Here is a 13,383-nt window from a genome sequence, read left to right as displayed (position 1 = left end):
TGGGGTGAAACTGGATCTTCCGGAGTTTACGGGGCGATTTGACGCGGAGCAGTTCTTCGACTGGTCTTATGTCGTGCAATTCTTCTTCGACTATCACACCATCGCTGAACATCGTCGTGTCTCTCTAGCGTCTACTCGATTGAGAGGCCTAGCACAGACATGGTGGGTGGAGCTACAACGATCGAGGGAGCGGCAGGGATTAAAGCGCGTACAGTCGTGGGAGGAAATGCAAAGATTGATGCAGTCAAAATTCGTGCCTTCGGATCACGCTACGCCGAGCGAGCCTACAAGGAATACCTGACCCTGCGCCAAGGCTCCCGAACTGTAGCAGAGTACACCGCGGAGTTCCATCGACTTTCCCTGCGTGTGCAGATCGAGGAAACAGCTCGTCAGCAGGTCACGAGGTACATTTCGGGTCTCCGTCCTGCTATCTCTGATGATTTTAGTTGTGTCGCAGTTGAGACATTGGATCAAGCCAGCAGTCACGCCATGAACATCGAGGACAAGCTGAAGCGGAGGCAAGAATATAGGACGACCCGTAGTGAACCCACCAGTCGACCTAAGTCGGGTTTCCCAACCAGGGGAGCAAGCTCCCCTAGTGATTCCAAGCCTAGAACAGACCTTAGCAAACCTGACCAGTCAGGCCCAGCTTTCCACACCCGGTCTAAAGTCAAACCTAGTGAGTCGACCCTTCGTTGTTTTAGATGTCAAGAGTTAGGGCATGTCGCGTCCAAATGTCCCACCGTGAGCCGGAACACCCATCTTGTTGAAGGAATTATAGAGTCTGCATCCACAAGTGAGAGTAATAGTGATGACAAGTCATCAGTTGAAGACGAGGATGAGAGGGGAGTTATAGAGTTCGACGGCAACGTCGAAAGTTTGTTGTCCATCCGTCGTGTGTTGACCACACCCCGAGAATCGGCCCCATCGAAATGGTTAAGGAATAACATTTTTAGGACCCGGTGCAACTGTGAGGGACACGCTTGTGATGTCATCATTGACACCGGAGCATGCGAGAACATGGTGTCTGAGAGTGTGGTTTCTACCTTGAAACTCAACACTGAGAAGTTGTCCCAACCCTATAAGATGGCCTGGTTCAAGAAAGGAAACGAGGTTCCCATCACTCAGCGATGCCTAGTCCGGTTTTCCATGGGGGAACACTACCACGATGAGGTGTGGTGTGATGTAGCCCCTATGCACGCGTGTCACATTCTTTTGGGACGTCCCTGGCAATTTGATCGCCAGACAACTCACGATGGCCGCAAGAACACATACTCGTTTATCTTTAATGGCCATAAGATAGTCTTTCTACATATCAAGGAGACTGGCTTTGCCACCGTGGACAAACCTGAGCGAGTCCCCCGACTAGCAGGCCTCTCGTACCGGCTTTTCCTGAACCATTGTCAGGAAGATGGCTATTGTTATGCCCTGGTGGCAAAGCCAGTGATGAGTTCGTCTGTATCCATTCCCGCGGACGTTGCCCCTCTTCTAGAGGAGTTCTGCGACATTATGCCGGATGACCTACCTGATGGATTACCTTTGACACGGGTAGTTCAGCATGCCATTGACTTTGTGCCAGGGTCGAGTCTACCCAACCTTCCCGCATATCGCATGAACCCCTCCGAGCACACCGAGTTATTAAGACAGGTTCAGGAATTACTGAAAAAGGGTTTCATTCGCGAGAGTGTTAGCCCTTGTGCAGTACCCGCCTTACTCACTCCTAAGAAAGATGGGTCCATGTGCATGTGTGTCGATAGTCGCACGATCAATCGCATCACAGTCAAATACCGTTTTCTCATTCCTCGTTTGGATGATATGTTCGATATGTTATATGGTGTCTCCATTTTCTCTAAAATAGATCTAAAAAGCGGGTATCACCAGATTTGTATACGCAAAGGGGATGAGTGAAAAACGGCATTCAAGACACGTGATGGATTGTACGAGTGGTTAGTCATGTCGTTTGGCTTATCTAATGCCCCAAGTACCTTCATGAACATGATGACCCAAGTCTTGCGTCCCTGTATTGGGAAGTTTGTTGTTGTCTACTTTGACGACATTTTGATCTATAGTTCATCAGTGTCCGATCATTTGAGTCACCTGCGTCAAGTCTTAGGTATTTTGAGGAAGGAAAAATTGTATGCCAATGCAAAAAAGTGTGAGTTTATGACGTCCAGTGTCATGTTCTTAGGTTTTATTGTCACCTGATGGCGTCAAGGCCGACCCCGCAAAAGTTTGTGCGATTGTCGATTGGCCTACCCCAAAGACTATAGGAGAGATCCGTAGCTTCCATGGATTAGCCACTTTTTACCGACGTTTCGTGAGGAATTTTAGTACCCTCATGGCCTCCATCACGGAGTGCCTAAAAGGTACTAGTTTGCATTGGACGCCCGCTGCTGGAAAAGCCTTTACGATCATCAAAGAAAAAATGATCAGTGCTCATGTCTTAGCTCTCCCTGATTTTAATGCAGTCTTTGAGGTTGAGTGTGATGCCTCCAAAGTAGGGATTGGCGCTGTCTTGAGTCAGAATCGTAGACCCGTTGCCTTCTTTAGTGAGAAGCTGACTCAGGCCAGGTGCCAATACTCCACTTACGATGTTGAGTTCTATGCCGTGGTACAAGCCCTTCGTTATTGGAGACATTATCCCATTTATAAGGAATTTGTCTTGTACACGGACCATGAGGCTTTGAAGTATCTGAATAGTCAAAAGAAGTTGAGTGCTCGTCATGCCAAGTGGGTCAGCTTCTTGCAAGAGTACACCTTTTCGCTTCGCCATCAATCTGGTACCCTGAACAAGGTGGCTGACGTTCTTAGTCGGAAGAACAGCCTTCTGATGACTATGTCAGTGCAGGTCATTGGCTTCGAACAATGCAAGGAATTATACCCCACGGACACTGATTTTCACAAAGTTTGGGAAGGGTGCATCTCTTCAGATCGCACCCTCAACCCTCTTTTTGTATTCATAATGGTTACCTCTTCCGTGGGAACAAATTATGTGTGCCCGATTTCTCCCTTAGGCTTCAGTTGATTTCTGAATTACATGAAGGAGGGTTAGCAGGGCATTTCGGGCATGATAAGACGTTCGCTCTCTTAGATGAACGATACTTTTGGCCCAAAATGCGCAAAGATGTTGTCAAGTTCATCCAAGGGTGCCATGTGTGTCAAGTGTCCAAGGGTCATCGTCAGAATAGTGGTCTGTATACTCCGTTACCCATTCCTGAACGGCCGTGGGAGCACGTATCCATGGATTTTATCGTGGGCCTTCCCCGCACACCACGTTGTTTTGATTCAATTTTAGTAGTTGTTGACCGGTTCTTCAAAATGGTTATCTTTGTCCCGTGTAAGCAAACCACCGATGTCTCTTTAGTCGCCTCATATTATTTCAAGGACGTTGCCCGTTTCCATGGTCTACCTCACACAATCACTTCTGATCGTGACACGCGTTTTATGAGTCATTTTTGGAAATCGTTATGGGCCCTGTTGAAGACTAAGCTTCAGTTCAGTAGTGTGTATCACCCCCAGACTGATGGCCAAACCGAAGTTGTGAACCGCACCTTAGGAAATTTGTTACGGAGCCTAGTGGGGGAAAATGTCAAAACTTGGGATCTCGTATTACCCCAAGCAGAGTTCGCATATAACAACTCCATTAACTGTTCTACTGGTAAATCTCTGTTCCAAATAGTGTATGGTCGGTCACCTACCCATGTCGTTGACCTAGCCCCTGTGTCAGATCTCTCAGCCCCAGCTCCGGATGCCTTTGATGCCATCGAATATATGTGTGACATTCACAGACAAGTTCGAACCAAACTTGTTGAAAGCTATGAGACCTACAAAGCTTTCGTAGATCAGGGTTGTTGTGATGTCCATTTCCAGGTCGGTCAACTCGTCTGGGTGTATCTGCGTCCAGAGCGTTTTCCTGTAGGCACCTATAGCAAATTAAGTCCTAAGAAGTATGGCCCTTTTAGGATCCTTCAGCGATTGGGTTCGAATGCCTACCTCCTTGAGCTACCCGATGATTGGCATATTTCCCCTATTTTCAACGTGGCTGATCTATATGCTTATTGTGGCAACAACAAGTCGTCAGAGCCGACTTCTTCTCAACCAGGGGAGAATGATGCAGGGCAGGATTCGATTGGGCCCATCGTGCCACCTGATCCGCCACAAAGGGCAGATGAGCGACCTCGCGTGTATGACTCACTTGCAGGGACGGAGCCACGACGCAGGGAGGTACCCTTGCGCACCTACTCCAGGCGTGGTGGAGTTCGCACGCCCCAGAACCAGCTGCAGATAGAAGTTGACCCGGATCGCGGGTTGGATCAAAGTCTGGACCCGCGACCCGGGTCCAGTAAATAGCCTTTAAAAGGCCCACTCCTAGGGTTGCGTGGAGAACAGTTTCTGAAAGCTTCAGCCGTCATTCCCTTTCTGCATTTTGTTTATTCCTCATTACTTGCATCCTTGTTTTCCCTTAATTTCTTTATTGTTAGTTGTTTCCCATTGTTTATTGAAATTTATTGAGATTAATAAAGAAGTTCAGCCCAAGGTTTTAAAACTCGCCGAGTCAACTCGGTGACTCGGCTTGGCTCGGCCCTCCAGCGAGTCAACCCGGCAAGCTAAACTCGGTCTGCGAAGACTCGGCTGTGACTCGGCCTGACTCGGCTGTGACTCGGCCTGACTCGACTTGACTCGGCCTGACTCGGGCGAGTTCTGGAATGTTTAAATTTTGATTTTTTGAGTATTTCAGAATAAAAAAAAATTGTAATATTATTGAAAATATTGTTGTTACTTTCTTAATGTCTTCAATATGTAAAGAAGACAATATGTGACTATGATCTAAGGTAAATGTTATTGGATATGAATCTATTTCTAGAAGCATCAGGCAGGACAATCTTCAGATTCAACAACAGCTAATTAATATTTTATGATCAAGTAGATTGTTGCTTATATTATGTTCTACACAATTATATTTTTTGCAGTTTCTTTGCATAAATGCATTTAATATTTTGCTTTAAACTTTACTAACATGACTATATAACAAGGAAGAATTTGGTTTTCTCCTCACACCTTTCCTCTTTGCCCCATCTTTATGAAGGCATAATAGACAAGAAACTGGAACAAAGTCATACATACTTTGGCCTTAACATCCATAGAGTTCCAACATCTACTTGGTGCTTCTTTCTTGTCCTTTCATACTTCATATTTTCTTTGTATCTCATATTATACCCCTTTAATCAGAACCAATTGTCCTCACCTTGCCTTATCACATCCAACAAAAATTTCTCTTTTCTTTATAGGCATGTGCATTTTTAATGCATAAAGGCATCTATGTAACTGGAATAAATTGTGCTCTTTCATTCCACATTTCCAACTTATTGCTCATTAATGAACAATTTATCCACATGCTACGATCTCCTTATTTCAGTTCAACCCAAGATTCTGCATGGAGCCAAAAAACATCTCTTGTTTACTGAAAAACATGGTTTGAGACAAATTATATATTGTTTTTCTTTTAAAATCAAAAGTTAACAAAACCCGGTCCGAGTCACCGAGTTGACCCGCCGAGTCACGAGTCAATAAAGAACGAGTCAAGTCCCGAGTCACTAGGTTTTAAAACCTTGGTTCAGCCACACCGATTCACGGTGGGCCTTTGTTTTCACTCCTCCTCCGACGTGGGCTGCATCAATTATCCATGAAACTTGCTCCTATTAAAAAAAATTGTTGACCATAATTTTTTTCTCCGCCATAAGCATCCAACTTGCACATGTATTCTGAAGACCTTATAGCTTGAGACAAACAAAGTGCTAGCATGCATCTTTTTAAAGCACAACAAATTGCCACCTTAATATAAAAGCACTCCAAGGCAACCAATTTTTGGATCAAAGCCCACAACTCTAAGATCCAGATTTTACAAGGTTAGGAATGCACCCTACAAACTTGACCATGAATAATAGCTAAAATCTGCAGCCGCCTACAGTGACCATTTCAAGTATGATGAAGCAATGAAAGAGTAAATACCGATAGCTGATGCAGCCATTCATAAAAGTCATCAGACATTATTAAAGAATAAAAGCAACATTCACACACTGCATGCTAGAAAATAAATAAATACTGCTATTATGGTAATAAGAGTGCTAGCGTCCAGTTTGGTTCAAACCAGAACAAATATCACATTTAGTGGAAGACAAAAGGTGTGATGATTTGATGAAACCTAACCAGCTTTATGGTAATCCATCACAAACAGCGAGCAAATATGATACAAAGAGAAGTGATCAATTAATATGCATAAGTTTCCAATCTCAGCCGCATAATCAACCATAGATAAGCTCTCCATGCAAAATTTAAAGTACACAAAATAAATATATTTTGTAGGCAAACCTTTTCTTTCTTGATAAGTTTACACCCTTCAACTGGCCCAGCAGACTGAAAGACCTCATTGAGGAGAGCATCAGTGACACTAACATGAATATTGCCCACATATCTGTAAATGCTAAAGCATTAGTCTCAGAATCAGAAAAATAAAAGCTAAATGCATCATTAGGATTTCACAGGAAAAAAAAGGGATTTAGATCAATATTCATAATAAAAAGAATTTAAAACCCTAAACGTCATATGCTAATACAAAGGAAACGATAAGAGAAAAAGGAGAATCCGCTTAAAAGGTAAACAAAAAGAAAAAGAACTGACTACCAAAAATAAGCATGAAAATGTTTATCTAACAAAAGAAACATTTCTATTGGCTCGATGCTAGTAATAGAAGTACAATTAAAACCAAAGGAAATTGACAACAAAGTTGAGGAGCAAAGTTGCTCAAATGGCTACTCACACACTACGACATGAGCTTGTATCAAATCCGGGAGGCAGGTTTCCACCTGGAACTGGCTCTATCTGCAACAGGAATAATTTGAAAAGGTAACTATTGTGACTCAAAACTTAGTTTTTTAGCAAAGACTTTACTTTCCTACATATGCAGAATCTTGAATACGATAACACTACCCAGCAATGACATTCACATAATAAAGAACAAACAACAAAGGGAACAGTTACATAAAGTGAACAGAACAGAAATATTAATATTAAAGATGACAACTTAAAAAGAACACTTTTGTCACAGGATCTAAGAAGGTTCAAACATAACATGAACAAAGGCTTGATACTGAGAATATAACACTCACAAGATACTTTTTAACAGCTCGGCATCAGTTCTAAGCCATCAATGGAATAGGCTCTACCACCAATGGAACTCCTTATTATACTTCAGCCATGTCATGGCAATATTTTAGTGGGGCTCTGCCCTTTCCCTGTTAATCATGTCTCCCTGCTTGACCCGCATGCAGCATTCATATATAGATTTATGCAAGTTCATATATCAAAAAGTACCAACTTTCAAGCAATAAAAATCCTAAAAACAGGAAATCAGGATCCCTAGTAGCAATAGTCATAATCCCTAACTACTTCTTTCTTTTGAAAGAGGGAAGCTTGTTACTTCTAGACCGGGCTTCCAACTCAGCCTAAGTGCATTTGATAACCATGGCTTCAACATAGAACCTCCAAAAGTATGGTTTATCTGTTAGTTAATTTTTCATTTGGATGAAACTGATCTTGTAAAATTAACCCCATATCAATCAGTTTTGAATGATATGGCCTGCTTCATTCCAATGATTATGTTTTAATTAAGTTGATCTGTATTTTATGATTATGGATAGCAGCATTACTTCAAAATTGCATGTCACCTAAGAGTAGCCGTAATTTTGTTTTCCCCATTAAAGGAACAAACGACTAAAAACAGATCTCTCTCTCTCTCTCTCTCTCTCTCTCTCTCTCTCTCTCTCTCTCTCTCTCTCTCTCTCATATATAGGGAAATTACTTGCAACTAATGAAGGTAATGAACTATTGAGCTAGGAATCATAGGTGCAAATTGTATCGACTCAATCTAACCACAGATGTGTTCAGCATGGTTTTTTTTGCTAAGGATCAAGTCTTGGATCGTGTCTTTCTGATGCAAAAATGTGATTACTTGAGTTATGAAATTTTAGCACATTGTGGGCTGGTGATTTTTGAACCCTTTTAAAAACCTAATTACTTGTCATAATCACATGATTCAAAAGAGGTTTCCTACTAAACAAGCCATGTAGATCACATCTATAACAATTGATCTATAAAAAGTTGGAATTTTTTTTAAAAAAAGAGTGATTTCTACTCTCTCTCTATATATATAGAGAGAGAGAGAGTGTGAAGAGTAGTTGCCTACACCAATCCGTGACTACTGCTGCCTACGAGGCTTTTGAAGGGTTCCTTTTCATGTTTTTCTCAAATCTGACTGTACAGAGGTGTTCCATGTGTTTGTTTTTATAGGAATAGACTCTTGCATCATTCAATTCTGACAGTGTAAAGTTTTTATAAGGTATGAAAATCGACAGTGTAAAATTTTTATAAATATCATAAATATTCAAGGCTTAAAAAATCATGTTTTATTATTGAAAAAACACGATCCAAGTGTTGTTTGTTTTCTAGCAAATCAACCATGTTGAACGCATCTGCGTGATCAAATTTGGGAAAAACAACTTGGACCCTTCTCTTGTGGTAGACTGTCATAGGCAACTCCCTATATGTGTGTGTGTGCATGCGCGGCCAGATGTACTGAGGTGTCAAGGTACCTAAAGAGCTATGACCCTTGTGACCATTATACACCTAGATGTCCCTGCATTTTTTTGTCATGGTTTCATATTATTTTGTTACATATGTGTTGCAACTTCTTATTGCAAACAAATTCAAGCTCTCGTTTCTAACTCAAGGATAGAGATTTTGACATCACATCAAGCCAAACAATGATCTCCATCAACGTCACCCAGGTGTGCACATGCATTAGTGAAAGTCTAATGAGGGAAATGACATTATGTCCCAAAAAGAATGAGGTTTCTACTTAGCACATTGAACGCCAAGAAAATATATTTCTAACATACCTACTTGATTAATTGTATGCCTCATTTTCTCCTTAGACAACATCTCTCATTGTCACAACCTTTTATTTCCTTTATCGGACCATCCTGCTACTCTACATTTAGTCCTACAGGAAACACTTATTTAGTTAACCTCCCTAGATATGAGGTCAATAAACTGTCCTTCCACATGATGTTTTCAAGCTGAATTAACTGTTCAATAGTCCTGCTAAGCCAAGCAACTTTCCATCTCTTGATACCTTCTAACATAAATTATCATGATCTGCATCACAGCATAAAGCCAGTACAACAACAACAACTACGCCTTCATCCCAAAACAATTGGGGTCGGCAATATGAACCAAAAAAGAAAATCATTCTGGGTCTTCCACATGAATCCTTCTCCTCCAATCATTTCTATCCAATGCCATGTCCTCGGTGAGGTTCAAAGCATTCATATGACATATCCTTTCCTATCATCTCCATCCAAGTCTTCTTAGGCCTACCCCGACCTCTTTTAACTAATATATTTTCCCATTTCTCCATCCTTCTAACTGGAGCATCATTAGGCCTTCGCCGAATATGTCCAAACCACCGTAAACGATTCTCTCTCATCTTATTTTCAATGGATGCAACGCCTACCTGCGATGTAAAGCCAGTACGAGTAATATAAATGGTCATGAGCTGCTAGCTCTACCTTTTGAACTAGAATTACACAGATGGATGGCCGGAAGCTTCTTAGACCAGGTCAAATGTATCTGGTACATATTTCATGTTTGCTTGGATGTTTATGTTGATTCAATGGGGTCTATCTGTGTCTGGTGAACTAACACTGGAACATGTGGAATAGGCTGTACCACCGATGGAACTCCTTATTATACTTAAGCTTTTTGCAGGGCACTTCCATTGCTGTTAGTCATGTCTCCCCACTTAACCCGATGCAGCATTCATATATAGATTTATGCTAGTTCATAGATAAAAAAAGTTCCAACTTTCAAGCATTAAATTCCTAAATACAAGAAATTAGGATCCATAGTAGCAATAGTCGTAATTCCTAACTGCTACTTTCTCACTTTAAAAGAGGCCAGCTTGCTACTTCTAGATGGAGCAAAAACTCAGACTAAGTGCATTTGATAACCATAGCTTCAGCATAGCACCTTGAAAACTATGTTTCTTTGTTAGTTAATTTTCCACTTGGATGAAACTGATCTTATAAAATTAACCCTATATCAACCGGTTTTGAATGTTATGGCTTGTTTCATTCCAATGATAATGTTTGAATTAAGTTGATCTTCAAAACTGCACATCACCCAAGAGTAGTCTCTCTCTCTCTCAATACTCAGCAAATTTCCATCTCTTGGCATCTAACAATACAAATGGTCATGAGCTGCACCACAGCATAAAGCCCATACAGTATACTAGTAACCTATTTACTTTATTCTCTTGGACAAGAAATATGATCACTATCACCGGCATGGAGCAGAAGTATCACCAAGCTTCGTTGTTTCTTGGCCATGGTGGTATCATTACAGAAAATCAGAAATATGGCCAATAGCAAATGGTATATTCTCAAAGCAAGATACATCCTCCAAGTTTTGATGACGAAGTTCGGGTAATCTTCGGGTGGGGTCACTGACACCTAAGCCCTTATGGAGCACACCAGTGAAAGGCACCCACATACCTGGAGGGAGTCGCACCTGAGACGAAACAGTCAGCACCGTCTCCCCTGGCCCACTACCACACGGGCAACACTGGCAGGTGTAAGATACGTCCTCCAAGTTAAAAGGAACATTTCGGTTACTTGCTCTTTAGGAAAGATACAGAAACCACAATTACATTATCATAGCAGCCGTGCAGATTGAATACCAAAAACAATCAGTAACCCGAACGCCTCTACAATCTGTAAACCTGTGACTCTCCATCCGTAGCGATCAGAACAAAATGCACACATCCTCGACACAGACGCCCACCTGAAAAACTGTAAAGCTCCTCAATCTTAACACAACCATTCCAAACTTCTAAAACCACAACCCTGACAAGTGAAATTAGGGTTCGCTCAAACCTCGCTCATTTCACCAGAAGATCAGCATTCGTACTCAAGAACTCACTTTCTCCAAGCATCAATTAACGTCAGAAACCCTAACCTCCCGCTCCGCTCTAAAGCGAAACGATTTCGACGCTTCCGAAACCGGACCGTGGCACCGAGTGAACAAAATTACGGCTCATCGCGTTCCTAAAATTAGGGTCAGCTACATCCCCGAGAATCATCAGATACAAACAGCAACCCGCCAAACAAAAACCATAACTTCACAAGCAAAACGATGCCGCAACGAAAGCGGAAAGAATTCCATAAATCCTAAGCCACAGAAAAAAAAACAAGGAAAAATCGACGAGAAAATCGAAACTACACTCGATCGAAAGCGTAGATCGCCGAAAATTTCATTCAAAAGGGGAAATTCGGGAAAAAATAGCTTACGTGTGGAGTGGGAGGGAGAAGGCCGGGGTGGAACTGCTGCTGAAGGAGGGCCTGCTGCATCAAAGCCTGCTGCTGCTTCAGTCTCTGCTGCATCATCGATTCTCTAAGGCTCCAAAAAAAAGAAAAAAAAAAGAAAAAGGAAAAAAAAGGAAAGAAAACCCTAAGCAGAGCAAACACAGAGACCACTCGAGAGAGAGAAAGGGACTCGATCGCAGGATCACGCTATGTAGAGGTGTGGCCTGTGGGCACTGGGCCGGGCAGCCCGCGGCCCAGCCCGCGGCCCGGCCCGGCCCAACCCGGTCAGCCGGTACAGCCCGTTATTATATATATGGGCTATTTACACTCGTGAGTAAAAACAGATCCGATGCCATACGGATCATGGTTGACCCGATCCGAATCAGATTCTTCATCTTCTTTTTTTATGTTCAGGAACCCCATCGAAGCGACAAAAGCCCCCATGACTACTCCGCCTTGCGTAGCCTGAAAGCTACGGATACACCTGACCTGTGTGCCAGTGAGGTTTGATCAAGTGCCTTCGTCCCAGCACCTCACAACCAATGTTATCAGTATCGGTGCGTATCAGACGTATCAACGTATCAACCTAATTTCGATACGCTGCAGGCCTGAATAGGCTATTTTAATAAATGTAAAAAATATAAAAATAAATTTTTAATATTATTTTAAAATTATTTTATTAGTTTTAACACATGTTAATTTATTTTTTATTATTTTTGAGCTGATACAGAACGACTCAACTGAATATCGGTATGGACCTATACATCTGAACCCAACGATTCAGGGCCGAAAACGATACTGACAACATTGCTCACAACTATGTCTTTGAGAATTTGAATCAAAATTTTAAAAGTTACATCAATAGGCATTGGCTAAGATGTAAAAGGTTTGGGGCGAATGTACCCAATACCGATTAATGAGATATTGGCTAAACAGATTGGAATTCTAATTCTGATTCAGTCAGAGAAAAGATCATATATTAAGATATTTGTCAAATCCAAATAAGATATGGTTCTGGCTTACCAAATCTGACTAACTAGGGTCAGTTTGGTTGGATATCGGATAACATCTGATCCATTGACATCCTTAACCTCATCGGCCATGCTGACCCAAGACCCGACAAGCTCAACTGAGGTGGGTCATGTAGAGCCTTTTAAATATCCTTACAAAGACTCGGATCCATTTGATAGTTGGGCTAGGTCAGACCCAACACTTGCCGGGTTTTGGGCTGCACAAGGCAACTCAAACCTTGTTTGTCTCGGGTCGGATTTTCGACGGATCATTTGGTACCCAACATGATGCCCACCTTAATATAAAGCTCATTATGAGTGTAAACATGTCTCATTATACGACCTTACCTTGCAGAGGTGCTGCTTCTATCAATCAGATCCATATTGTTATTATTTAAATTTTATATGATATATTCCAACACTTTTAAATTTTTTTATATCAGTGACAAATTTTTTATATAAAATTATGCTTTTGTTGTGTTTTTTTCTTTTTTTGAAGATTTTTTTTTCATAGAGAAACAGGAAACCGCCCTAGAGAGCTGGAAAACTCGAGTGCACCCCTCAACCCAGGGAGCCACGGCCTTCAGCTTATGCAAAGGGGACAATGCCCACCAGAATTGAACCCCAATTGCCCGTCTAACAGTTGAGCACCCGAGTGTAGAGAAAGAGTTCATCCAGTTAAGTACACCTGAGAAATTTGGAATTGGCAATGGTTGTAACACTAATTAAATAAACAAAAACTGATTGTATTGTCCTTGTAAAATAGCATGTTTTTCGAAATATCTCTTAATTTGTCAAAATCCTCTTTATGTCCAAAATTTTATATTCTCAATTTTTGTAGCACATTTTTACCCTCTGCACAAGCGAACATGTTGATGTTTAAATGATAGATATGTACGTCGTTCTAAGGTCACAATATCTGAATAAAAATGATATTTACATGAACATTTTGC

General features: G+C 41.6%; 1 protein-coding gene across 2 annotated transcripts in view; it reads right to left on the bottom strand.

Annotated features, from left to right (window-relative positions):
* Window positions 1–11,598, bottom strand: part of LOC149834253 (oligouridylate-binding protein 1B-like) — a 40,310-nt gene extending 28,712 nt beyond the window's left edge. Inside the window, exons 1-3 of one of the 2 annotated variants that reach the window (XM_090011295.1) lie at window positions 11,406–11,598; window positions 6,818–6,879; window positions 6,370–6,472 (exon numbers count right to left, since the gene is read on the bottom strand). In XM_090011295.1, coding sequence (XP_089867421.1) covers window positions 6,370–6,472; window positions 6,818–6,879; window positions 11,406–11,501 — 261 coding nt within the window. In that variant the 5' untranslated portion in view covers window positions 11,502–11,598. The remainder of the gene's footprint in view (window positions 1–6,369; window positions 6,473–6,817; window positions 6,880–11,405) is intronic. The other variant, XM_090011297.1, reaches the window with a different exon arrangement.
* Between the last annotated feature and the right edge of the window lie 1,785 nt (window positions 11,599–13,383).

This window comes from Nuphar pumila, chromosome 6 (assembly GCF_984573655.1).
Source record: "Nuphar pumila chromosome 6, dmNupPumi1.hap1.1, whole genome shotgun sequence".
NCBI lineage: Eukaryota > Viridiplantae > Streptophyta > Magnoliopsida > Nymphaeales > Nymphaeaceae > Nuphar > Nuphar pumila.
This window is presented reverse-complemented; position numbering and strand designations above follow the sequence as displayed.